We start from the raw sequence: 25,028 nt of genomic DNA on the forward strand, positions 1-25,028 counted from the left end.
CTTAGCTGTGCGCCATGAGCGTCTGCCCTGCCTGCTGTCTCTCATTTTACACACTGGAGGGGGGGGCATGACACTCACACACCCAACAACCCACCCACCCACACGCACACTTTTTTAATCTGTCCCGTGGTCCATGCACATCTCGACAAACGCTCAGATCTTGCTTACATCATCCATGCAGTAGCAACAGATCAGACACACACGCATACATGCTGAAGCGTTCTCCTTTGCCTCTCTCATACGGTGTGTGTGCGCGCTGCATGACACACGCGCTGTGACAGACAAGCTGCGCAGCTGAGCCTACCTGAACAGACCCAGAAGAGAACAAAACAGGACACACACTTTGACACACAACACTCAATTTACGGAAGAGCAGAAGATTTTCCTGCGGAGAGGTTGCTTTCTGAGGGACTGAACTATTAAAAAAAAAAAAGGATCCGTTGCCAGAAGAAGAGAGGACAGGGGGAAAAAAACAACTGGAAGGAACATGTTTATTTCATGTCGTGAATAAGAGGAAAGGTGGTGATCCCTTTTCGACCCTCAGGTGCTGTCTTTTCTTTTTATCTACCGTTATTCTGCGGACATGAAGACCGAGTTTGTGTGAGTAAACAAACAGATAAAAAACCCTGCAGGTGTTTTTCTGGCTGTTCCGCGTGTGTCTATGTGTCATAGTGAGCGTGCGTTCGGGCACAGGGACTGCTCCGCATGCTGCAGATGGTTCGAACCCTTGCCCAGTTCAGCATTGCTCTGGAGGAAATGAATGAGAATGGAGAGAATACAGGAGATGAGGGAGGAGGAGAAGAAGTGGTGGACAGAGATGCTGTGGATCAGTTAAGAAACAACAACAGGAACTCCAGCGGGAATTTGAATGGGAATGGACTTTTTGCCGGAAGCCCCAACGGAGAGGTAGACGAGGCGTTTTCCTTTCTTCGCAGTTGAGATTTGTGTGTGAGTGCGTGTGTGTGGTCCCTGTCTTGCACCTTGGCTGCGTATCTAGGACTTTATCACCTGCCTGTTCAAGTCAATTTAGGTTTCACTCAATCCAGCCTCCTTTGTTGCTCTGCTTCTCATTCTTCTTCTGCTTCTTTTCTTTGAGTTCCTCTTTCATTTTTTTTGTGTTTTTCTGTGTATCTCCTTCATGTTTATAGAACATTCCTTGTTTGAGCACGTCTATATTCTACTTGGATAATTTCTCTTTCTTCAGATCCTCCTCACTCCATCTCTCTCTGTAATAGAATTAGAGCTGAGTGAATCACACGATTATTTCCAGCACCTTCTGTGACATGAATCTTCACTCAATGTCCAGTGTTTTCATGATCTCCAGTTACAGTATCTTTGGTAGATTTTAAGTGTAATTTATTTTAAGGCGTCTCTCGAAGAATTTTCTTTTTGCGTGTTTGCCACGTACCTCGAGTTATGTATGCTTGAGAGGCAAGCGCAATCAACAAACACACTTTGGATTACCTCCACATGTGAACGCACTCTCACATACTGCAAACCTAAGCAGCAGAGGTCTAGTCGGCATTTCAGATATAACAGATACAATCGGCGGAAAAAATGCTTCTGATACGGCCTATCTCTATGCAGAGAGCCAATATCACCTAATTCATTAGCCCCTAAAAAAACATTAAAGTAGTTTAACTCTCACTGTAAAATGGATGTTTTTCTGGAAATCAATTATTCTTTGCCACTCAAAAACTGTAGCCTACAGCAACTTGTGCTGCTCTGCCACTGGCAACTACTGTTTTTAGAAGAATAGATTTTCAGTAATTTCTCACGTGATGATCGCTCATTTACGGAACACAGGAAAACAACACATGCTGTGCTAACTACAGAACGTAACGTTGGTTCAGAGCTAACATTAGCGAAATGCCAGGCTTTAGTTCTAACATACTGGTATCAGATTTATACTCTGTATAGGCTGAATCAGAATCAGAAATACTTGAATAATCCCAGGGGGAAATTGTTTAAATGATATGCATGTTCAGGTAGACGGAATTGGTATAGGGACGAAGTAAACAGTTTCAGAACACCTCTACTAATTACCCACCTTTTAAGATTGATTGTTTTATTAACTGAACTGTGTGAGTATGAGGTGAGAGCAATTCCAGGAGCATTAGAAAGGAAAGAGTAGGACAAGAGGAAAGGAATGGAAGAGGTGATGATGATGGAGGAGTCGGGAGGTGGATCAATAGTCTGTACGTGCACGTCTGAAAGAGAGAAAACTATTGATCAGTAATAGAGTGGGTGAGAGCAGTCTGAGGAATGAAAATGACAATAAGGGGTACACACACACACACACACATCCACACGCTGTTGCTTACATCTGCATGCCAGAATTACATAACCTGTTAAAAGGCCTGAAGAGGAAGTGAAGCAAGACACTCAGACAGTGTTGTGCAGAGGCGTGTGGATGAATAGAGGAAGAGCTGGGTGATGAGGATTCTTTTTCTTTCTTTGGTCGAAGAGGCTGCCTGTTGCTGCTTTCGCCAGGCTGTTGCCAGGGGATACAGTCGTCGGGGAGGAGGGGGTGAAGGCAGCAGTGGGGGGAGATGTGTGACGGCAACGATGAGATGAGGGGAAAGAGCTGTCGTTCTTAGTGAATTAACTTCCGCTCAGACCTCAAATAGTGCAGCGTTTGGGGATGTACAGCCAGTATATTTTATGATGTTGAGATACATAATTCAGTAACTTGGGGATATATAAAAACAAGGAATTGAAAGAAAATGACAATAAGGTCACACCACAGGTTCAGCATTTTCTCCTCAGTTTTCATTCTTGGCCCCTATGGTCATGTGTTGTTGTTCACCTTTCCAAGAAAAGAGCCAATTGTCGTTTTTACACCTCACTTTTTGTAAGGATCAAACAAACGAGATCAAATTAAGTTGGTTACCATTGGACAGGCTAGCCATGTCCTCCGGCTTCCGGTCTTTTATGCTAAGCTAACCAGCTATTGTGTCAGATCGCCTCAACTCTTGACAAGAAAACAAATTTGCGTGTTCCCCAAGATGTCGAACAATTATTAAACCTAACCTAACCAAACTTTTATTTAACTTATTTAAAGATGCTGCCAATATCAGTTTGCATATCTGGAGGTCTGTCCATACCAGCTACACTATTATTTTGATAATAGGAAAAAAATGCTGTTTATAAATAGGTCAATTTTAAATTTGTATCCGGTTTTGCATCAAAATACACATACAGATAATCAGATACAAAATATTTTTCTTCCATTTAAGTAAGCGCAGGACATGGAGATTAACTAAAGGCTCATCACACCTATGGTAAAGGTTATTTTGATTAGTTTAGCTAATCAGAGCACCTGTTAGGACTATGTGATTCACATCTCCTCCCCTCTCCTGTTAGCTTTGGTGCACCTGTGTGGGAAACAATGCCATGTTTTTGAGAGAATCTGCTAACTAAGGGACAGACAAACAAAAATAACAAAAAAGGGAAAAATATAACCTTGCTGGCAATTGTTTTTTGTGAGGAGTTGTATGCGCCTGTGCTCAAAATCAATGCAGCTGCCTTCTTTACAGCTGTGTCCAAGTCTTTTTGTCGGCAGCGGAGGTCACAGAGAGAATAGAAAATCGACCTTACAAAATATTTGATGGCACAAAATTGAAAGCAGCTGAAGAAAGAATGATTGGGAACTTCAGTCCTTTATTGGCAAAAAAAAATAACACTAAATTGTCCGTGCAGGATACAACTGTAGAATCACACCTTGTATGGCATTCAGTCTCTCTCATTTAGCGGCCTTCGGACATAAAAGCTTGGAGGAACATTTTTGTTATACAAACAAAAAGTAAATCCAGTACAGTAGTAGCGGCACCATATGACAGTGTACAGAACAACAAAGACAGAATTACATTACATAGTTGATACACATCATGACCTTTGCTGTGTACAGTAAAACACAAATGACATTAGCCTGCTCTCTGACTCTGGTGTATGTTGTCTTTACTGTCATGCTGTAATGTTTGGCTGCAGTTGTGAGGAATAACTTACTTTATGGACCCCCTGTGTCCCTACCATTATCAAGACGCCAGGACTCGCAGAGGGACATATGAGAACATGCTGTACTACTCTCTCACACATACACAAACACACACATTGTACACACTTCTCTCTCACACACATACAAGGGTGTCCTCTTAGATCTCCTCCATTGTTAATTAATGGGCTGAATCCTGTGAGCCATCTATCCTGTCACATTTACCGCAGTGCCAGAGTCTACAACAACCCCTACCGCAAAGTAACGTTTGAGATTGCGATTGCGATTGTGTCTGTGAGAAAAGAATAACCGGATACTTGTTACTTTGCATATTATGCGCATACCTTCGCTCTTTGTGGCACTCTGTGAATTCCCTCTCAAAAGAACAGGCCGATGCACAGACCTGTCTCTCTCAACAGATCTTAGCTCGGGCTGTTTTGGGGCTGATTCAATTACACAAACACATTCTTGCTTTTCAGACCACATAACTTTGAGTATTTTCTTTACAGGTGCAGTTGATTTTAGCAGAGAGCTGTGGTGGCGCTGTAGGTTTCTTTGCATAGTGCTCGTGTTTGCCGGGATCTTCTTACAGTACTCTTCATGACCAAATCGAAAATGCTACAACTCAAACGATTTAAAAGTGGCGGGAGGGGGATCTTCGATGTTAATTTCAAGGTCAAAGCCAGACTCCGTCATGCTGGCTGCTGCTCTGCACTTATGTACTGATATCACTGAGACAACTTTTCAGGTCAACAAAAAATATCAATGTCATTAGTTTCACCTTTGTTTGTGTTCTTAAACTTCTGTCACACCTGTGGCAGTTTAGCTTCGTCTCTCTGGTCTGAGGCTTGACTCAGATGGCTCTGAGAGTGTCTTTGACTTCAGCTCTACAGTTGTGCAAAACCAACCTGAAACCATTCAGCCTATAAGCTGGGGTTCCTATAGTAACTCTGCTAGCAAAATGAAGCTAGCATTCCTAGCATTATTTTAGCATGTTCTGTTCTGTGTGTGCGCGTGTGTGAGTGTGATCTAATAAAGACGACCAGGACAGGACAGAACAGAGGAACATTTCCCCTCTTGTTTTGCCTCATTGTCACACACTTACATGTGTTATTCCCCGTCTTCCTGTTCCCATCATCATCAACCGAACAGCTCTACTGATCACTTGCATGCGTGTGTGTGCGCATGTGCTTTTTTGCCTGTATTGTAGTGAAAGCAGTCAATTTTGTTTGCGTGTCTTTCTCTGGTTGATATCAAAATAATGATTCAGCAGCCGAGAGAAAGAGAGGATGGATCTGCATTCGTCGGTTTGATCATCGGAAATTAGATTTAATTTGGATGAGATATTCATGCAGAGGCAGCTGTGTGGGGGTTTGTGTGTGTGCAGCATGTGTCAAGAGATGCTGACAGAAACGGAATGTATCACTGCAGTTGTAGCTACCAAGGAAATCCTGCTTTTGCTACACATATTGTACAGTACATAAATACTGCAGTTTGTATTATTTCTTAGATGGCACTACTGCAGTTCCAAATACACACAGTACTATGACTGTTTAGCAACGCAGCCATGCGCCATGTTTGATAGCATCATTATCAACAAATGATCATCTGTTGACACAGTGGGTGAGGGATTGATTGTAAGATATAATGCTGAAAGGATTATTCAGTTAATTGATTAAGCAATTGCCAGACAGCAAATTATTTGTGATAATGATCATATTTATCATTTATATCGTCAGAAATTTGCTGATTCCAGTGTGAGGATTTGCTACCTTTTTTATAATAATAGTTAATTGATCATAAAATAATAATTCCTCTATTTTCTCTACTCTTTTTATTGATCGTTGTGGGCTGATCAGAAAAAAAACAAGCAATTTGAAGGGATCACCCTGGTGTTAATTGTGATGGATATTTTCCATTATTTTCTCATAAAGTTTAAACATTTTAAATGATTAATTTTTAAGAAAAACTGCCTTTATTTACAAGAAAGAGGTACATAAATAAAGTGACAACTTCTACAAACCGGGAGAGTTCATTAAGTCCATTGAAGATCATTTATAGTTTATTTTTAATTTCAAATTGAATCCAATTCTCCTAAAAATATTGCCCGTCTTATTAGCTTTTCTTGCTGTTTGCATCTTTAATTTTGGTGCAATTCTGTCAGAGTTTGTCGACAAACAAATCAAACCTGTTTGAAGCCAGACTGTTTAGATTTGCAGGTGGGAAATCTACGATTAGAAAGATTAGCAACTCAATTGTTAATTCCTATTGATAATAGTCTAGTTAAATAACACTTTATAAACTTGAGTTCAGACAGTTTTGCAGGACTGCTGCTTACTTTATCAGGGGACTGAGCCAAGATGTATTTTGAATGAATGGGTGTCCGTATTTGGAGGGTAATTAGGGAGTATAGATGGATGATTACTGTGGTATTGCATGTTTCCCTCTTAAGCCATCTTTCGCCTGGTATTTATTCCTTTGCTTCCATTGTGTTTGTGTTCATATCTCAGGGCAGAGTAGACTTGGACTGAATCCCTCACTCTGTGAAGCAAACATTGATTTTAGGAACAATTACGTGACAAAAGAGTTGAGTTATTCGTGGTCAAAAACAATCATTTAGAAGGCAGGTTTTCCACTCAATCATTTTCATTTCCCTCTTTCTCACTCACTCACACACACACACACACACACACTCAATGACACACACCTCCTTTCACCCTCCGGTGGTACCCCACAGCGCCCCTGGGATCCCTTCAGATGCCAAACACTAAACATGGCCTTTCTGGGAAGTTATTGTTACGATTATTTATAGGGCACAGTGGTGCTGGCAGAGGGGAGCAAGGGAGAGGGAAAAAAATCCTCTGTGTTTGTGTGTGTGTATGAAAAGACAGTGAGAGACATTGTGGTTACATATGCACCATAGGGTTTTGACTGTGGCTTTGTGTGATATTTATAGGTCATGTATGGTACGAGAATATTTCGGGAGTCTCACCAGAGACCCCTGAGATAATAAGTCTGACTTTTTCCCTGATCCTTATATACTCCCCTTGTTATTCTTCCGCCTCTCTATTTTTGGTCACATACACACACAACGCGCAAACACACACACACATACACACACACACACACACACACACACACACACACACACACACACACACACACACACACACACACACACACAAACGTACTTCATCACATTTTATCCGGAGAAAAGATGGATTGATTTGCACCTTTACGCAGTTTTTTTTTCTGAGAAAAATTGCGAAATCTAACATGATTTTTAATTTTTTTAGATTTTTTTCTGTCTGCCCTTGTTCCCTTCATCTGTCACTTTCACTTTCCTTCTCTGACTTAATGTGTCAGGCTCATTCACTTGCATCCATAGATCATGAGTCATTGTTAGAGTCAACAGCTGAGTCATGCTTTGACTCTGTGGACTTCCTGGCCTCAGTGACCTCTAATCCTCTCTCTCTCTCTCTCTCTCTCTCTCTCTCTCTCTCTCTCTCTCTCTCTCTCTCTCTCTCTCTCTCTCTCTCTCTCTCTCTCTCTCTCTCTCTCTCTCTCTCTCTCTCTCTCTCTCTCTGTGACAATGGAAACTATCTTTGCAGACTTTCCTGCGTTTGCCTCCCTAAAAATGAAATGATTAAAATATAGCACAGTTTACATTTAAGAGTTAGTATTTCAATCCAACAGTTTTAATTCAGAAAGTACTCAGCGTTTACTTTTCCAAGATTGGGCAAATGACCTATAATAACAATAATGTGCTTTGAGAAGTAAGACAACGAGACAGCTGTGATCAGCTTCTGATGATCTTTGATCTTTGTTTCTGTGTTGTGCAACTGATGTTGGAAAGGAGACACGCAGAAGTAGAAATGGAAGATTTAAAATGCCAGAAAGGCAAAAGGTCCAATTACAAAGTGCAAACATATAAAGTTAAGATTCAGTGATGTTAGTTAGTTAGGATTCAGTGATGTTGACTCCTTCTTGCTCATCATACTCTATTCCACTCTATTCCACTCTCTTAATCTCGCTAGTAAGATTCAAAAGAAAGCCGTACCTCAGGAACAGGGGTCAGTCTGAACAGGGCCGGTTCCTGTCAAAACATACTGTATGTAAAGATTCTGAGTTCAAGGAAAGGTTCCTGCAGTGGAAAAATGGCTATAATAGAAGAGAGAGTGAGAGAGTGTGTGTATGTGTGTGTGTGTTTGTTTTTGCGCATGTTCAGTAAGTCTTCATAGACTGATCTGTCATGTGTTGTGAAGAGTCCCATTTCTGTTCTTGTGTCTTGTAAACATGGAAGGTTTCCATGTGAAGGTTTCGACGCAGATAGAAAGCATCGCTTGTTTCTAAATATTTTTTTTCATTAAATGGATAGCTGTTACAATAAAAGCACAGACTGGGCACATGGTGAAAGAGACATGGGTGTGACATGTAACAAATGTTCCTGATGGGAATAGCAGCGGGGATGTTGCAGTAACAGTTCAGACATAGGCTTATCATTCACTGGAGCGCCAGGACACCACAATTGTGTGCTGAAGAATAAAAACCCTGTGAGACCTCTGTGTTGTCTTAAACACAAAAACCTAACATTTAGTTCTCGACCACTGGACTGACCTTGAGTCAAGCTTTAAGGCCTTTCAAGGCTTTTCAAGATCACTGTGTATTACGAAAAGGTAAAATCCAACCTCACTAAATTCACTTCATTCCATATTTAAACTCATGAACATTTGTAATAACATTTAGGATGAAGACTCGTGCATGTCAGTGTTGGGGTGCTGTTCTGTATGTCCACATCCTTTAGTAGAAAGATAACTAATGATGTAAAGATAAATCTAAATGCAGTGATGATTGACCTTCTTCTTCGTCTGTTTTCACAGGACATGAGGAAACATGTGATGATGACCCTCTTGGACACAGAGCAGTCGTACGTGGAGTCACTGCGCAGTCTCATTCAGGTAACACGCACTCACAGACACAACGACACAGTTCTTACATCTCTGGTGTAATAAGAGAGAAATGCTCACTGACAGACACATGCAGTCTTATTGAGCATTGTGGCACCACACATGCGCACATACACAAACACACACACACACAACATTGTGGATTGACAGACTGCTGAGGAGCTGAAAAACCAATGTAGGTAACAAAGGTGTTATATAATCCACTTATTGTCATTCAGTCAGACTAATCTGTTTACCCTAATCACATCTCACTGTCATCAGCATTATCTGCAAACACACACACACACACACAAACACACACACACACTATACTCACCTATATCCAATACCTATCTCTTCCTACAGCTGACTAACCTTTACCCCAAATCTTGGCTCTCTCTCTCTCTCTGTCACACACACACACACACACACACACACACACACACACACACACACACACACACGCACGCACTTCACCTTCCCTACCTGTTGTATAACCTGTCGCCATTCGCTGTGTGGGCGAACAGTGTGTGCTTGCATTTTTCTGTGTGAAATGTGTGTGTGATAGTGCACGCACATCCCACATGCTCAGACTTTTCTCTGTGTGTGTGTGTGTGTGTGTGCGTGTGCGTGTGCGTGTGCGTGTGCGTGGCCACAAATGAATAATCCTGGGCTGTGTTCCCATGGCGACACAGGGAAAGTAATTGTTACCACGGTGACTGCAGTGAGAGTGCATATCCCTGAAAGAGGGTGTCAGATGTGGTACACCTGAGACAGCTCTACAGCAGCGCTGTCCAAAGTTGAAATCCAACTCTTTTTAGTTCATTTTTTTCCCCCCTTGGACTTGGGAAATTTTCTGTAAACAAATTGACTGGCCGATCGGCAGAAAAGTTATCGCCAACTATTGTGATAATTGAATAATCGTCAAAGTTATTTTTCATGCAAAAAATGATAGAAAATGCTGTTTTCAGCCTCTGAAATATGAAGACTTCCTTCTTTCCTCTATTTTATACCTTACTAAACTTAATACCTTTGGATTTTGGAGTGACCAAACAAGGCATCAAGAAATCATTAATGATCTGATGGAAAACAATAGAGTTAAGTGCATTTCTTTGCAAAGACTTGTACTTTCTAGTCTTCTGACTACTCAAGACACATTGGCCCTCATTTATCAATCTTGCGTGAAAACGGGCGCAGATCTGAGTGCAGAATTGGTCGTACGATAGGACACACGTGATTTATGAAACATTCGTATCTGACCAATCTCAGCGTACGAATGAGCGGGCCTTGATAAATGCAGTGGCTGAATTCGATCGTCATTAACATGTTACGCCCTTAAATATTCCTGATTCGGAGGCCTCGCCTCGCAAGATAAAGATGTGCTTTTTGGCAGTCTTAAGAGTGGAATAAAAGGGGCCCATAAAAACGCTGTATGGAAAAGAATAACGGAGGCAGTCAACCCGAATCACTCCACTGAAGCTCCACTGTGACCCGTGTGCGTGTGTGCGCACTGCTGAACCTGCGCTCCTGCTCTGTAGCAGGGTTTGCCAGCGGGGTTATTAGGTATTCTGTTAGGGGATAACCTTTTTCACCTAGAAGAACCATACCAAGTTGTTAATCATCTGATACCTTGTTTGATTTAATGCAATTTACCAAGGAGATGACTTTGGCTCTGCAGTGCGCCTTCCTGCAGCTGCGCGCCAACACATTAATTAATTAATTAATTAATCTTCAACCGCTTGTCCCTGTCGGGGTCGCGGGGGGCTTGAGCCGAGATGTTTTGAAATATAAAAGAATCGTGTGTGTGTGTGCCCCCCCACAGGCTCAGATTTGGGTACACGATCTCAGACCTGACGTGAGATTTGATCGTAGCTCCCGCTCACGTCCAAATTGATAAATGCCGAAGTTTGCCTGGAAATGGTCGCTTTTCTGCCGTACGTTCGTTTGATAAATGAGGGCCATTCACACTACTTGTCACATTCACCCGTTCACACAGGCATTCACACTGATGGCAGTGGACATCTACAAACCATCTAATCTAATGTAACAATTCACACCACATTCACACACCCATGCACAGCACGGGGAGCAATTCAGGGTTCAGTGTCTTGCCCAAGGACACTTCGACATGTGGACCGGAAAAGCCAGGGACCTCTGACCCACAGCCGCCCCTCGATTCTTCATTCTTATTCTTACCAATGCATAATTACTCTTATTTCTTGTAAGCCGTGTTTGCCATACACGTTTATTTGAACATCAAACTGTTAAGGCTATTATGACAATTATGCCCCTGTAAAACAAAACAATTGAAAAAATAAATTGCTGCATTAAAATGGTGAAATTATAATCTATAATGGAAGCAGTGGTTGTTTGTGTGGTTAATGGCTAATTTATCTGTTCATCAGAGTGATTGTCTGTAGGATCGACACTGGAATCACACTTTCAACCACAAAAGGACTGAAACACTCTTACAGTACTCTCAGTTGATTTCAAAGGAGATTACAATCGATCTAATGGTCTCCAACGTTGTTCGGAGAGAGCTACTGCCCTGCATGTATTAGGTATCTCCCAGTGCACCTGATTCTAATTCCTTACTCGTTATCAAGCCCTTGACAAGCTTCACCTGCTTGATAATGAGCCGAGCATTCAAATCAGCCGTGTTAGCGTTAGCTCTCACAGTTAATCTCATTAGCTCACTGACAATTATAGTAACATGTTTCGTATCACAATGACATTTGAGAAGATACTTTGGCCTTTCAAAGCTAATAAAAGATCTTTATTATCAAAGAAGTAAAAAAAAAGCCCTGTCTTTATCAAACTATTTGTGTGGAACAATCTAACTGAGCTCTTATGCAACATATTTCCATGATAAATTAATTGAAGGAAACTGAATCACTGCTGCTTTGAAATATCACAAATCCCACTTTGTCCCAACTTCATTTAATATAGAATGTTTTGTTCAGCAGATTGGATTAGTCATCAAGTGTGTCATGAAGTCACAGCCGACTGGATTTTGGGGTCACATCGGTCTGAGTCCATTTCAGACAGTAAATTGAATTTCTAGTCTCTCAGCTTGTGTGTGTGTGTGTGTGTGTGTGTGTGTGTGTGTGTGTGTGTGTGTGTGTGTGTGTGTGTGTGTGTGTGTGTGTGTGTGTGTGTGTGTGTGTGTGTGTGTGTGTGTGTGTGTGTGTGTGTGTGTGTGTGTGTGTGTGTGTGTGTGTGTGTGTGTGTGTGTGTGTGTGTGTGTGTGTGTGTGTGTGTGTGTGTGTGTGTGTGTGTGTGTAAAAATCAGATGACCTTGAAACGCAAGTAAAATAAAAAGAAAGAAAGAAAGAAAAGGAAATAAAATTATTAGTAGAAAAGAAGGATACAAGGGCATGAAATGATATGACAGCATTTGGATCTAACTACTTGACTGCAGCTTGATCTGTTTGTTACTATGGCATTAACATCAATCTGGCCGATGCCGCATTCATATCATTCAAGTCGGCCTCTGCGTTGTAATTCTGTAGATATCGGGACCTCTTACAATATTTCCCACTCGGTGAAAAGAATGTGCAAACATCACTGGCAGTTACATAAATAAAACCCAATTTTTACACTAAATATATTAATTTCAGCTAATTTAAAAGGAGCTATAATGTAAAATTGCCCCCACACCACTGCTGGATGACATTTTAGCTAACATGGCATATTTAAATTAATTCAAATGGTCTGTAACTAAATGTTTGTCTTGTCCCCTCAGGGCTACTTGCGACCTCTCAAGCAGCCGGACAGCGGCTCCATAGTGGACCCTCTGCTGGTGGACGAGATGTTTTACCAGATCCCGGAGATCCTGGAGCACCACGAGCACTTCTTGGAGCAAGTCGTCAGCTGCGTCAGCCAATGGCATGACAGGCAGACCGTCGGACACATCCTCATCCAATCAGTGAGTAGATATAACTGTCCTGTTCTCCTGCTATCTTTAATGATCAGAAATATGGGTTATCCTTATGGGTTTGAAACCGTTCAATGTCTATTCTACTTTCATTCATTTCTATAGTTTGAACTTTACAAAGATTACAAACATGTTCAGAGGTAGAAACTAACTATTTGACACTTCATGAGGTCCCTTTATGTATTGAAGTGTAATTCCGGCGTATTTGCATCCTGCGGTCTTTTTCAGCATAAATATCCATCAAATAAGCCATTGAGACAGTTTTCTTCGTTGATCACCTATCAACAGACAAATCCCGGAGAATCACTAACAGCGAGACATGGCTAACACGGAGTATCTCGGGGCGGAGCGCTGAACCATCCAAAACATCTTTTATTAACCACTAATATTGCTCAAAATAGCACCAAACCTTTGCAGTAGCATAATAACAGTCCCTATACATAAAACAAAGCACCAACAGCATTTTCTGAGGGTTTTTTCTGAGGTTCAATAGAACCAAACTCGGTAATCGACTTGTTAGGACTGCCTATCAATATGGCTGTAGCCAGCTGCTAAGGCTTGTAGCATATTTTTTAAGAAACTCTGGTTTCGCTAATTACGTTGATGGCGCTTAATTTATGTGTAGGGACTTTCATAAATTAAGGGGGTAATGAAAAAACAGGATAGATTGAAAAATTAACGACTAATGTGTAACGAACTGAGCCGAACTGAACTGAACCGGTCTGCTTGTTGGAAATGAGGCCTCAGTGATCTCTTCTTTGTGCTTTAGGAATGTATTCAGCATATGTTAGCATTGTTAGCTTGTGTATGTGACATGTAAGGTGTGTGTGTGAGATAGTTGACCTCAGTAGCAATAACCCCGGTGCTTCTCTCCATTTTAAATACATTAAGGCTGGTTGTGTGTTAGAGACTTCAGGAACCTTTGTGTTATAAGGCAACACTATATGAGTTATAATAGTACATCAGCAAACTAGAATCAGCCCTAATGAACAGATATTCAGCCGATCTAAAAGTACAACTCATTCTGTGCAAAAAATGCTTTGCATTTTGCTTCTCTGGGACAATTAGTTTTTATTATCCGTCTGAGATAAGAGAAGGACAGAATTTCCAATAGCTTGATTGATGCTCATCGGTCAATTCTGTAAAACTGTAATTTTCAAATCCAGGTACAATTGTATTATAAAAATAAATGCATACAGGTATAAACTTATTTTGAAGTTAAACTCCAAAACTTTTTCTATAAGTGTGCCTTGAACTTTTCTGATCTACTGTTGCAGCAGTAGAGCAACTTGCACAGACATACAATCTATTTTACTATAGAGCTTCAATGAATAAATTGTCTTTTTAAAGTATAATTGACAGCAGAGTGGGGTGTTTTTGTTAAGAGGCCGTGTATAGTTAGCAGCACTGCAGTGGTTTGATATTTTGGTTTTCCCGGTGACCTCTCATCGACCCATTTAAAATTTCCCATGACCTAAGGGTGGCTCTCAACCGAAAACAGTGCTTTAAAACATCAGTGTTTGGTAAAATGTCAGGTTTCGGCTAACAGTTTACATTAAGTCAGAGATTCATTGCAGAGGAAGCACATATTCCAGTTCTTTCAATGTGGCTACAGCTTTTGTTTTTAGTGAGTGGGAAAAAACACTGCACTCTCTTGCTATGTTAATGCCATTGTTATCCCTCTCAGCACCTCACAGCTTGAATGAAACTGTTTCACAAACTCACTCACTGGAGACACAAGGGACAATGCGGGAAATGCAGGAAACCTTTACCTGAATTCAATTCACAGATTAATCATTAACTGTTAACTGGTTTTCCTTTACAGGTAACGGTCGAGTATGATATTGAAGAACCTGCTGTAGAGCAAGTTTTTTTCCTCTTTAGTTGCAGATCCTCTACACACAGACTGAGCCTCCCTCCCCCACTCCCTCGTCCTCCCCCTCCTTCTCTCTCCGCTGCAGCTCTGTAATCCGCAGCAGCTGCATGGTGCTGCAGGCCTCGTTGGCGCAGTAGGCAGCGCGTCAGTCTCATAATCTGAAGGTCGTGAGTTCGAGCCTCACACGGGGCAGTTGTTTTGTTCAGGAGTCCACAGAAATGTGGCAGAACATTTAGCAGATCTGCAGAAAATGTAATTTTGTGTAAGATATCATCACAGCAGACCTCACAGCACTGAATCAACATTTGTGTTTGTGTTTCCAGGCGCAAACATTCTTTCAATGCCGTCATGACAAATGGTTTCAAGACTAGATTCCCTCCTAAACAGATATTTAAACTATTTTTTAGCTATTCAAGCGTCCTAGAAGAGTCTAACTGTATTTTATATTTACCTTTGTATAGTGCCTTGAATGTAAAAACTTGGTCACACACTCTAAATATTTTGAGTGTTAATTGTGATGGATTATTACAGTTTTTCTTAATTTTGGATTGCACACTTGTGAAAATATATCCAATTCAATCCAATTCAATTCAAAAAACTTTATTTATCCCCGGGGGGCAATTCAGGGCACACAGAGCAGCAAATAACGACAGTGCAACTATACAAAACATTTTAACCTAACAACAAGAATAAAGTGTAAGAGAAGAATAAGTGTCAGGATGTTAGTGTGTTAGTACAGGTAGAATAAGTGTCAGGATGTTAGTGTGTTAGTACAGGTTAGATACAGAGAACATCGTCGGCGTGAGATGTAGAAAGACATGTGTGTATCAGATGTAAGCAGACATGTGAACGGGTGTATATGATGTAAACAATGTAAACATGCAGTAGACTGTTGAAACAGGTATGAACGGAACTGTAGTGCAGAAAAGATATAAGTGGACAGTGATCGGATTCAGATGAGCACTGCTACATCGATGCAGACTGTATATCAATTCAATTCAATTAAAAAAACTTTATTTGTCCCCGGGGGGCAATTCAGGGCACACAGAGCAGCAAATAACGACAGTGCAATTATACAAGAACATTTTAACCTAACACAAGAATAAAGTGTAAAAGAAGAGTAAGTGTAAGGATGTTAGTGTGTTAGTACAGGTAGAGTAAGTGTCAGGATGCTAGTGTGTTAGTACAGGTAGAATAAGTCTCAGGATGTTAGTGTGTTAGTACAGGTAGAATAAGTGTCAGGATTTTAGTGTGTTAGTACAGGTTAGATACAGAGAACATCGTCGGCGTGAGATGTAGAAAGACATGTGTGTATCAGATGTAAGCAGACATGTGAACGGGTGTATATGATGTAAACAATGTAAACATGCAGTAGACTGTTGAAACAGGTTAAACTGTTCCATTAAATACAAATACTAGAATGTAGTTAGTTAATGCCATTTTGATTTGATTTAGTTAATTGACAACTTCCTAATACATATACTTTGTCAGGGATAAAGTGATTAAGCACTTATTCCCATTGTTGTCTGTGCTTTGTTCATAGTTTCATTTGTCATGATGAAAAAAGAAATTGAAGGCTTGAGGTCATTTTATTCATCCATACAATCTTGGAACTTTCAATGACCCCCTCCAAATCAACCAACACGGAGAACATAGGAAATAAATACATATAAACTATCAATAAAGACATAAAGAACAAAAGAAAACAGGAAACAGGAAAGATAAATTACATTAATTACAGTTCCATGTTTCAAGAACTAACAACTGTAACTGTATCAGACATTTGTTTTTAAAAAACAGACGACGTAGAAGATATGGTAGGCACCCAACAATGTTTCATCCAAAATTGCATTAGTTTGGTGACACTGCAAACATCAATGGTTTAAAAAGTAAAACATAAAAAAATGCATTAAGTTACCTACTTTATTTTTGGGTTAGCCACTGTAGAACCTTTGATTTGAAAATAAGGTTCGACATAAGTCAAAAGTATATTTAACAGAGATGCTGTAAATATATGTATTAGGTGTAACTTTTTATACAAAGTGCATTCATAATCTCCTCTCTCTCTCTCTCTCTCTCTCTCTCTTTCTTCCTCACTCTCTCTCTCCCTCTCTCTCTCCCTCTCTCGCTCTCTGTCTCTCTCTCTCTCTCTCTCTCTCTTTCTCTCTCTTCCTCCCTCTCTCTCTCCCTCTCTCTCTCCCTCTCTCTCTCCTCTCTCTCTCTCTCTCTCTCTCTCTCTCTCTCTCTCTCTCTCTCTCTCTCTCTCTCTGTCCTCTGCTGTGACTAATCCTCACATTGTCCTCTGATGATATCGCTCTGTCCTCATTACTCATCTCTCAAAGACTGAAAAGAGGGAGAGGACTCTGCGAGAGGGATGACAAAAGAGAAATACAGGGTCAGGTTATTTCATGAAATGGAAGATAGCCGGTTACTCTCTGATGTTCAACACACATTATGTCTAGATTATTTTGAGCACCCTGGCTCTTTCAGTCCCCCTGCCCTCTATCATCTGTATGTTCATGTCTATGCTTGAGGGAGTGAAATAACTTTTCTTTTCTAGCGGCAAACAAATTGAAAACCACTTACACCGAGGTTTCTTTGGTAATCCCTCCAATTACAGCTCTCTTTTGCTGTTATTATGATTTAATTACACAGTAACAAATGCAAAATGTACTAACTGCTAACTGTTCAGCACATACAATTAGCTGAACGTGAACGCTAATAGCAATGCAGCGATAGTTTTATCTTATTTGTAGTAGTTGTTTTCCCGATTGTTTCACCAAATGCAACAGTGTACCTGGGAAATGCTCTTCCTGGAATCGGTAAATGTGTTTATGTAAAGTAAATAGGCTTGCAACATCTTCTTATGATGACTAAGAATGTCATTTTAAACCAGTTTGATCCTACAGAATGTCATATTAGTTTTGGGACCAGTACAGATATTCTGTTAACTGGAGATTCATTTTAAACATGCTATGTTTAAAATGAATCTCCAAATGTCACATAAAAGTGTACGTACAGTAATTCAAATGTCTCCTCCTTCTTCTTTTCTTCACCAGTTCTCCAAAGAGACTCTAGCTAATATGTATTCAGCGTACATCGACAACTTTCTCAATGCCAAAGATGCCGTGAGGGCTGCCAAGGAGGCCAAGCCAGCGTTTCACAAGTTTCTGGAGGTGAGTGTTGGACTGAGTCACAGGATGTCCTGTTTTATCTTGGCAGCTGCTCTTATGTGTTGGTTTGGAAATCTGAAGGTCCAGTCTAGACATTATCCTTGTCTGGTTGAAAGAGCCTTTTGACCAGCTTTTAGAGCCTGAAAAGTGCTTTGTTGTCCGCGTTCTCCAGGTCAGGTTTGTGTATATGCTAATTTGTGCTTGTGCTTCCTGTCAAGTTCCTCCAGTTTGCCCATGTAGGGATTCCTGTGAGTTTTTCCCGTTTGAAAAAGAGACAGTTGCCCTACAGCTACAGGACTTCAGGGTTCAGTTTTATGAATTGAGAATTGTTTAGTCATGAATATTCTTGAAAAGAAAAACGTTTACAGTCTTGATCAAAAAGAAAAAACATCTACCTGTCATTGAATTCAGACGAGTGTTTCTCTTCAAATACATACTTTTTGAAATCAGATGGTATCAAATCTAAGAGAGGAATGTTTTTTTCTTCCTCTGCTCAGGAGATCTGTTGTCTCTTACATGTTTGTAAAATGCCAGATACCATTGAAATTGATTGTCTCTTTGATTTATTTTTTTCTTCCTAGGTCTGGAACTGTAAACAAGGACAAATTATTGTCCGTGAAATGTTCTACTAAACCATCTCTTTAAACCAATTCAACCAGATAATTTGGCTTGAAAATCCCTGGAACATTTCAACAATACATCCGGTTAAACTTGGTCGGCTACTGTTGTGCACTTTAATGCTGTAGTGTGCCACCAGAAATAAATGTATGTGAAAAACAGCAAGTTGGCTGCACAGACAAGAACTCAGATGCAAAAAAATAAAAAGGTGCCACAAAAACCTGTCATGTCCTCGTCCTGTCCTCAGTTTTCAACCGCAGAGAGCCAGACAGGGTTTTTGTAACCACTTTGCCATCTTGTGTTGAAGATGTGAAGTGCAACACTGACCTTATTTTAGAGACAATTATCTCTTAACTATCTCTAAGCTTACTTGAGTATTTCACCCTCTCTTATATTGATCTTTTATCTCAATCTTCCTCCTTGCTTCACTCCAACAGCAAAACATGCGTGAGAACAAGGAGAAACAGGCTCTGGGTGATCTGATGATTAAACCAGTCCAGAGGATTCCTCGATATGAACTGTTGGTGAAGGTGAATTATCTCAAAATATAACTTCTGTATACTGCAAGTAGCCTCGTCCTGTGTTAAAGTAAATTCAAATTTATATATAAGGGTATGTATCTGTGTTGTTTTGTTCAAGGACCTGCTCAAGCACACCTCAGAGGATCACCCTGACCACCCGTACTTACTGGACGCCCAGAGGGACATCAAGCGATTGGCTGAGAGGATCAATAAGGGTCGTCGCTCCGCTGAGGAGGCAGAGAGGGAGGCCAGGGTCATCCAGGAGATCGAGTCGCACATAGAGGGAGTTGAACATGTGAGCTATTTATTACTGTAAAGATAAACTTCTATTTACTGTTAACTGGGCTGTATTCATTGTTGATTGATGTGCAGATTATTTTCTTGATTTTAATCATAAAATTTAAGATAAAATAGTGAAAGGGGCCAATCGCAATTCTGCTATCGCATTGCTTATTTTGTCCGCATCGTTTGTACGGGAGCTGGAAATCCTTGAAAACACTTGAATTTTAGCATGGTGTTTTCAAGGTTTGTAAAGGGGGCTGGATTTTGAAAAAAGTACTTGAATCCCCTTGAAATGTTGTGTTCTATGGGATGACATATATGATATAAGACAGAAAAGAAGATCTCCATATTTTAGAGAGTGAAAACAGCTTTTTCTGACATTTTTGCATGAAAAAATACTTTTGATGATATACAGATTATCAAAACAGTTGGTGATTTTATTTCTGTCGATCTATCGGTTGAGTAAGTGTTCTTTTCATTTGTCGTCCTTTCATAGAAAGCTGTCTTAAACCATCATGTTTGTTGTTTATAGGACGTTAACATCTAATTTAATGTGATAATCAAGTGCAATAATCAGTATACTGAATATTGAGTTTTGTACTTTATACAAATCTGTAGTTTACTACAGCTGTAATGTGCTGGAAAAGCACGAACATGCATCTTGACATGATTTGACATTTTCCCAGGGCTTGCGGCCGTTCTACAGCTGTTTGACTTCATCCCTTTTTCTTTTTACAGATATTTTATCGCACGAAGTGATGATCACGTCTCTCTGTATGTGTGTGTGTTTGTGTTAGATCCTGAATCCCCAGAGGAAGTTCTTGAGACAGGAAATGGTCATGGAGGCGGTAAGAAGTAGTTTGTGAACTGAATGTTTGTGGCATATTGAGTTTTCTAAATTGGTGTCATACAAGTGATAGAAATGTTTAAAGCAAACCTTTATTGTAATATTCAGTTCAAGATATGATTTTCTAAGCTCCTTCTCTCCTTTCTCTCTCCGTAGAAGACAGTTGGTGGGAAGAAAGACCGCTCTCTCTTCCTCTTCAGTGATCTGATCATCTGCACCACTCTCAAGAGGAAGTCTGGCTCATTAAGACGCAGCTCCATGAGCCTGTAAGTGGTGCACACACTCACACTATCATGATACAGTTTCCAAACCACACTGCCCCCTGGTGTTGTACAGCAGGCCATGTTCTCTACAAAGTTTGACTAATATGCGTGTTAATATTGACCTCTTTTTTCTCTCTCCGTCTCTTCCTCGGCTGCTCAGCTACTCGGCTGCTAGCATGATTGATACTTCCAGTAAATACAAGTTCCTCTGGAAGCTTCCCCTGGAGGAAGTGGAGGTGGTGAAAAGTAAGACCTTATCTTTAGATCTCATCCAATATGATCTATCAGACAACATCACAGATGCCTGATTCATCAATACCAAATTTAGACAATACATTTTTCTATTATGATGACGTTCAGTTTTACCGCTTTAATTGAAATTCTCTGCTTCAGGCTCTACTCAGGCAACAAACAAGGAGAGCATCCAGAAGATGATAAGTCGATTGGACGAGGACCTCAGCACTTTGGGTCAGATCAGCAAACTGTCTGAGACCCTCAGCTTCCCACACCAGGTGCTGTGGACCACCACATACACACACACACACACACACACACACACACACACACACACACACACACACACACACACACCATGCAAACAGAAGCCGTGTGTTACTGCATCTCCGTTTTTTATTTAATTTCTTCATTCATGATGGGCTTTTGATCTGTCTCATTGTCTTGTGTTCTATGATGTGGCACAACATCTGAAGATATATTTCTTGCTGTTTCCATCTCTCGCAGTCCCTCGACGAAGTAATAAAAGATCTGATGGCTTCGGTGCACAGGGAGCTGTCAGAGAAGCAGTCTCTTGCCTTCAGTATGACCTTCCTGCCCACGAAGCTGGAATTCACCACGGCCTCCGCCGAGAGCAGCTTCGTCTTTGAGTTCACCTCGCCTGACATTCGGTCCAACTTTGAACAGGCCTTTGAAGACGCCAAGAAGAAGCTAGGTCAGTGAAAAAAGACTGTACTGTAGCTTGTAAGCTACAGTAGACAAAGACAGACGTAGCAAATTCTCCCCCCGAAAAAACTTTAATGGGGAAAATCTGCACTCAGCTGCACCTAGGGCGTAAAATCATCCCAGGGTCTTTTTCGGCAAATACACTCATCAAATAAGACATTTTTATTATTAGAAGAGTGTTTTGAAAGACTTACCTACTGGCCCCGGTACCAGATCCTCTCGTAGTAAAGTCCATTCAAGTTGATTACCAAATGCATGAGCAATACTAGTGTTTAAAAATAAGTTTTAATATGTTCACCTTGCTGCCCCAAGCTAATTAGTGTAGGCCACTGCCGGCTGTTAGCGACTGTAATGTCTGTTAATCGCTCATACACAAAAATATTCTCGATGGCTTATTTGATGACCAATTTTGCCGAAAAAGACCCTATGGATGATTTCACGCAGGAATTACGCTTTAAAGACTTTTTTTATGTTTCCTTAGGCAAAAAAGACTTTCATTTATTTGAATGTTAATGCTATGATGTTTATTTTATTGCTCATGATTTATTAGGCCAAGAGCTACTTTATTTAAGTAAGGTCTTATTGTCATTGTGTTTAGCAATGAATAAGGACCAGTGGGACCCAGAGTTTCTGAAGGCCATTCCTATTATGAAGACACGCAGTGGAATGCAGGTGAGCTGCAGCTGTTTAATCTGTGAATATATAGTATAAATGATTTATGGTCATTTCAATCAGGTCATACCTGTAGCTCTCTTTCTACACTAATGTATTGTTGTTTGTCTCCAGTTTTCGTGTGCCTCTCCCAGCCACAGCTGTCCCGACAGTGGCTGTGAGGTGTGGGTGTGTAACAGTGATGGATACGTAGGACAGGTGAGAAAATACTTCAATGTGACTGTAATTCAATCAATAAGCACTTTAGGTGACAATAAAAATTCACTAATCAATTTCAGAGGCGGTCACTTTACACCACATGAGTTCTGGTGGAGAAAAACAATTGACATTTGACGGATTGATAATGTTTTCTCTCTCCAGGTGTGTCTGTTAAACATTAAAGATGAGCCCACAGTTGAGGCCTGTATCGCCGTCTGCTCAGCGAGGATCATATGTATTGCTGCGGTACCAGGACTCAAAGGAAGGTCAGTGTACGTATATACACACACACACACACACACACACACACACACACACACACACACACACACACACATACACACACACATACACGCATTAAAAACTCACTTAAGTTGCACCTGGCTGGTTTATTGACTTAATCTATATACTGCACCATTAACCATCACTCTTCATCTCCTAGGGAGCGTGGATCAGAGCCCACCTTGGCCACTTCCTCCGGAGCACCTGGTCACAGCCAGCAGCAGCTCCATATATCTATCTCCCATTCATCTCTGGAGCTGACGGAGCAACCCACAGGTTGGTCCATAAGGGTTTCACAACATGAGACGCAGAAAGAGTTCCTACTTTAAAACAAACTGTGTGGCAAACTGTCAGCTGCTACAGTATATTCATTCTCCTTATCTTATCCTAAAATCAGCTTTAATGAATGAGATTGACTTGTATGGTATGCGCTGCAGTTTTCTGTATAATATATATTACTGATTGTTTCCAGGACCAGGAGCAGAGCTTGTCCCTTTTGACAGTGATGACACTGATGACGAGGATTCACCCAGCCCTTCATCCACTCTACAGAGTCAGGCCAGTCACTCCACCATATCATCCAGCTATGGCAGTGAGTAAAAACACACTCCAGTCACACACACACACACACACTCTCTCACACAAATGCACATACACACACACTCTCACACACACACACACACACACACACACACTTACTGTATACATTTGGACTATATATTTATACTCTCTCATTCCCCCCTCTAAGATGATGAGGGCCCAGGCTCCAAGGACATGGCTACAGAGACCACCAGCAGTGAAGAGGAACAGGAATTCCCGGTGGCAAGCTCCTACGGAGCTCCGGGGATGTTAGGGGTTGGCGGCGGAGGTCGCGTCCACACAGATAGCCCCATGGACGGCCGCGCTATGCGTCGCTCCTCCCGGGGCTCGTTCACCAGGGCGAGCCTTGAGGACCTGCTCAGCATCGACCCAGAGGCCTATCAGAGCTCAGTGTGGCTGGGCACAGAGGATGGATGGTGTGTGATACACAGACAAATACACACGCACACCTCCTCGCTTATTGTTGTGCTCATTTCATAACCAAATCTCCTACAATTCTTCCGTTTCTATTAGCATCCATGTGTACCAGTCCTCAGACAACATCCGTAACCGTAAGAACAGCATGAAGATGCAACACTCAGCCTCAATCCTCTGTATACTGTGAGTTACCCTCTTTTCCACTACTTTGTTAGGTGAAAATTAAATATAATAGTGAAATTTGGGGGATGGATGTGAAGCTGTTTTGATGAAGATAGGTTCGAATGTGTAAAGGTTTGTCTCCTGTTAGCTTCAACTTTCCTGTTTCTGCTGCCTTTATAATTTCTCGTGGAGCATATATAAAAACATATATACCTTTGTATTATTAATGTACTTATCTCTGTCCTTGTATGCTTTATTTGTAAGTTATATTTTCCTTCTTTTTCATTTCAAACCTCCCTTTGTTTTTCTTCCCACAGGTATTTGGACAACAAAGTGTTTGTGTCCTTGGCCAATGGAGAGGTGATCGTCTATCAGAGAGAAGCAGGTCAGCAGGACTGTTTTTGTCTCCTTCTGATATAGTTTCAGTGGTAGCTGAAGCTTTTCTCTCAGCAAGATCTTGTTCAAATTGCTGCTACCGTACAGTCATGCTAGTCTGAACCTACCAGGAGTGCTGACATAGTTACCTGTTAAAAGTAATCCCGCCTTTTTTCACACTTTTATATTTAACTTTGTCCTTGTCATACAAGGACAAAGTAAAATATAAAACACTGTTTTTATACTTGAAAATCACTTTAGTAACAAAATGATTTGTGTTTTATTTGTATTATTTCTGTATAATCCATCCTTAATCTCAATCTGCAGGTAGTTTCTGGGACCCTCAGTCTTCTCAGACGTTGGTTCTGGGCACACCCAGTAGCCCTGTCACCAAAATGGTTCCTGTGGGAGGAAAACTTTGGTGTGGCTCTCAGAACAGAGTCCTCATTATCAACACAACTACGCTGGTACAAGAGGTAGGTAGGAAGGATGCACGGATGTGTGTTCACGGGTACAGTGTACAGAACAATTTGTGTGTCTGACATTTCTTCTCTGCCCATCAGCACTGGTTCCAGGTGGGCACAGACAGCAGTCGGTGCGTGACGTGCATGGTGGCGTACGGGAAGGGTGTGTGGTTGGCGTTGCAGGGCAGTGCGCTGGTCAGACTATACCACGCTCAGACCTTGGAGAGCCTGACAGAAGTGGACGTGGCGCCTGCTGTGCACAAGATGCTTGCAGGTAAACACACTTAGGGAATAGGAGCAGGTTTTTAAAGAATGTGTATATATATAATAGCAGCTCATACTGTATGCAGCTTTTTTTATTCTCCTCTTTATAATTCCCTTTTTAGCATACTTTCCCTGTCCTTTCTGTGCTCCATAAATTTTAATCCCCATTTCTCTCTC

The 25,028-nt window shown here is 41.0% G+C and overlaps 1 protein-coding gene across 1 annotated transcript in view; it reads left to right on the forward strand.

Annotated features, from left to right (window-relative positions):
- The window catches only part of LOC310947411 (rho guanine nucleotide exchange factor 17-like), a gene marked incomplete at its 5' end in the record, with an annotated part of 37,986 nt that overhangs the window by 11,178 nt on the left and 1,780 nt on the right, over positions 1-25,028 (forward strand). The window contains 21 exons of the mRNA XM_083914200.1: positions 694-906; positions 8,875-8,952; positions 12,686-12,868; positions 17,813-17,929; positions 18,982-19,074; positions 19,184-19,360; positions 20,145-20,195; positions 20,351-20,460; positions 20,618-20,703; positions 20,851-20,969; positions 21,199-21,406; positions 22,016-22,089; positions 22,204-22,287; positions 22,450-22,553; positions 22,730-22,845; positions 23,042-23,161; positions 23,318-23,585; positions 23,683-23,769; positions 24,066-24,133; positions 24,451-24,599; positions 24,687-24,861. Coding sequence (XP_083770326.1) covers positions 694-906; positions 8,875-8,952; positions 12,686-12,868; positions 17,813-17,929; positions 18,982-19,074; positions 19,184-19,360; positions 20,145-20,195; positions 20,351-20,460; positions 20,618-20,703; positions 20,851-20,969; positions 21,199-21,406; positions 22,016-22,089; positions 22,204-22,287; positions 22,450-22,553; positions 22,730-22,845; positions 23,042-23,161; positions 23,318-23,585; positions 23,683-23,769; positions 24,066-24,133; positions 24,451-24,599; positions 24,687-24,861 — 2,680 coding nt within the window. The remainder of the gene's footprint in view (positions 1-693; positions 907-8,874; positions 8,953-12,685; positions 12,869-17,812; positions 17,930-18,981; positions 19,075-19,183; positions 19,361-20,144; positions 20,196-20,350; positions 20,461-20,617; positions 20,704-20,850; positions 20,970-21,198; positions 21,407-22,015; positions 22,090-22,203; positions 22,288-22,449; positions 22,554-22,729; positions 22,846-23,041; positions 23,162-23,317; positions 23,586-23,682; positions 23,770-24,065; positions 24,134-24,450; positions 24,600-24,686; positions 24,862-25,028) is intronic.

Source organism: Echiichthys vipera (assembly GCF_963691815.1).
Source record: "Echiichthys vipera genome assembly, chromosome: 5".
Taxonomy (NCBI): domain Eukaryota; kingdom Metazoa; phylum Chordata; class Actinopteri; order Perciformes; family Trachinidae; genus Echiichthys; species Echiichthys vipera.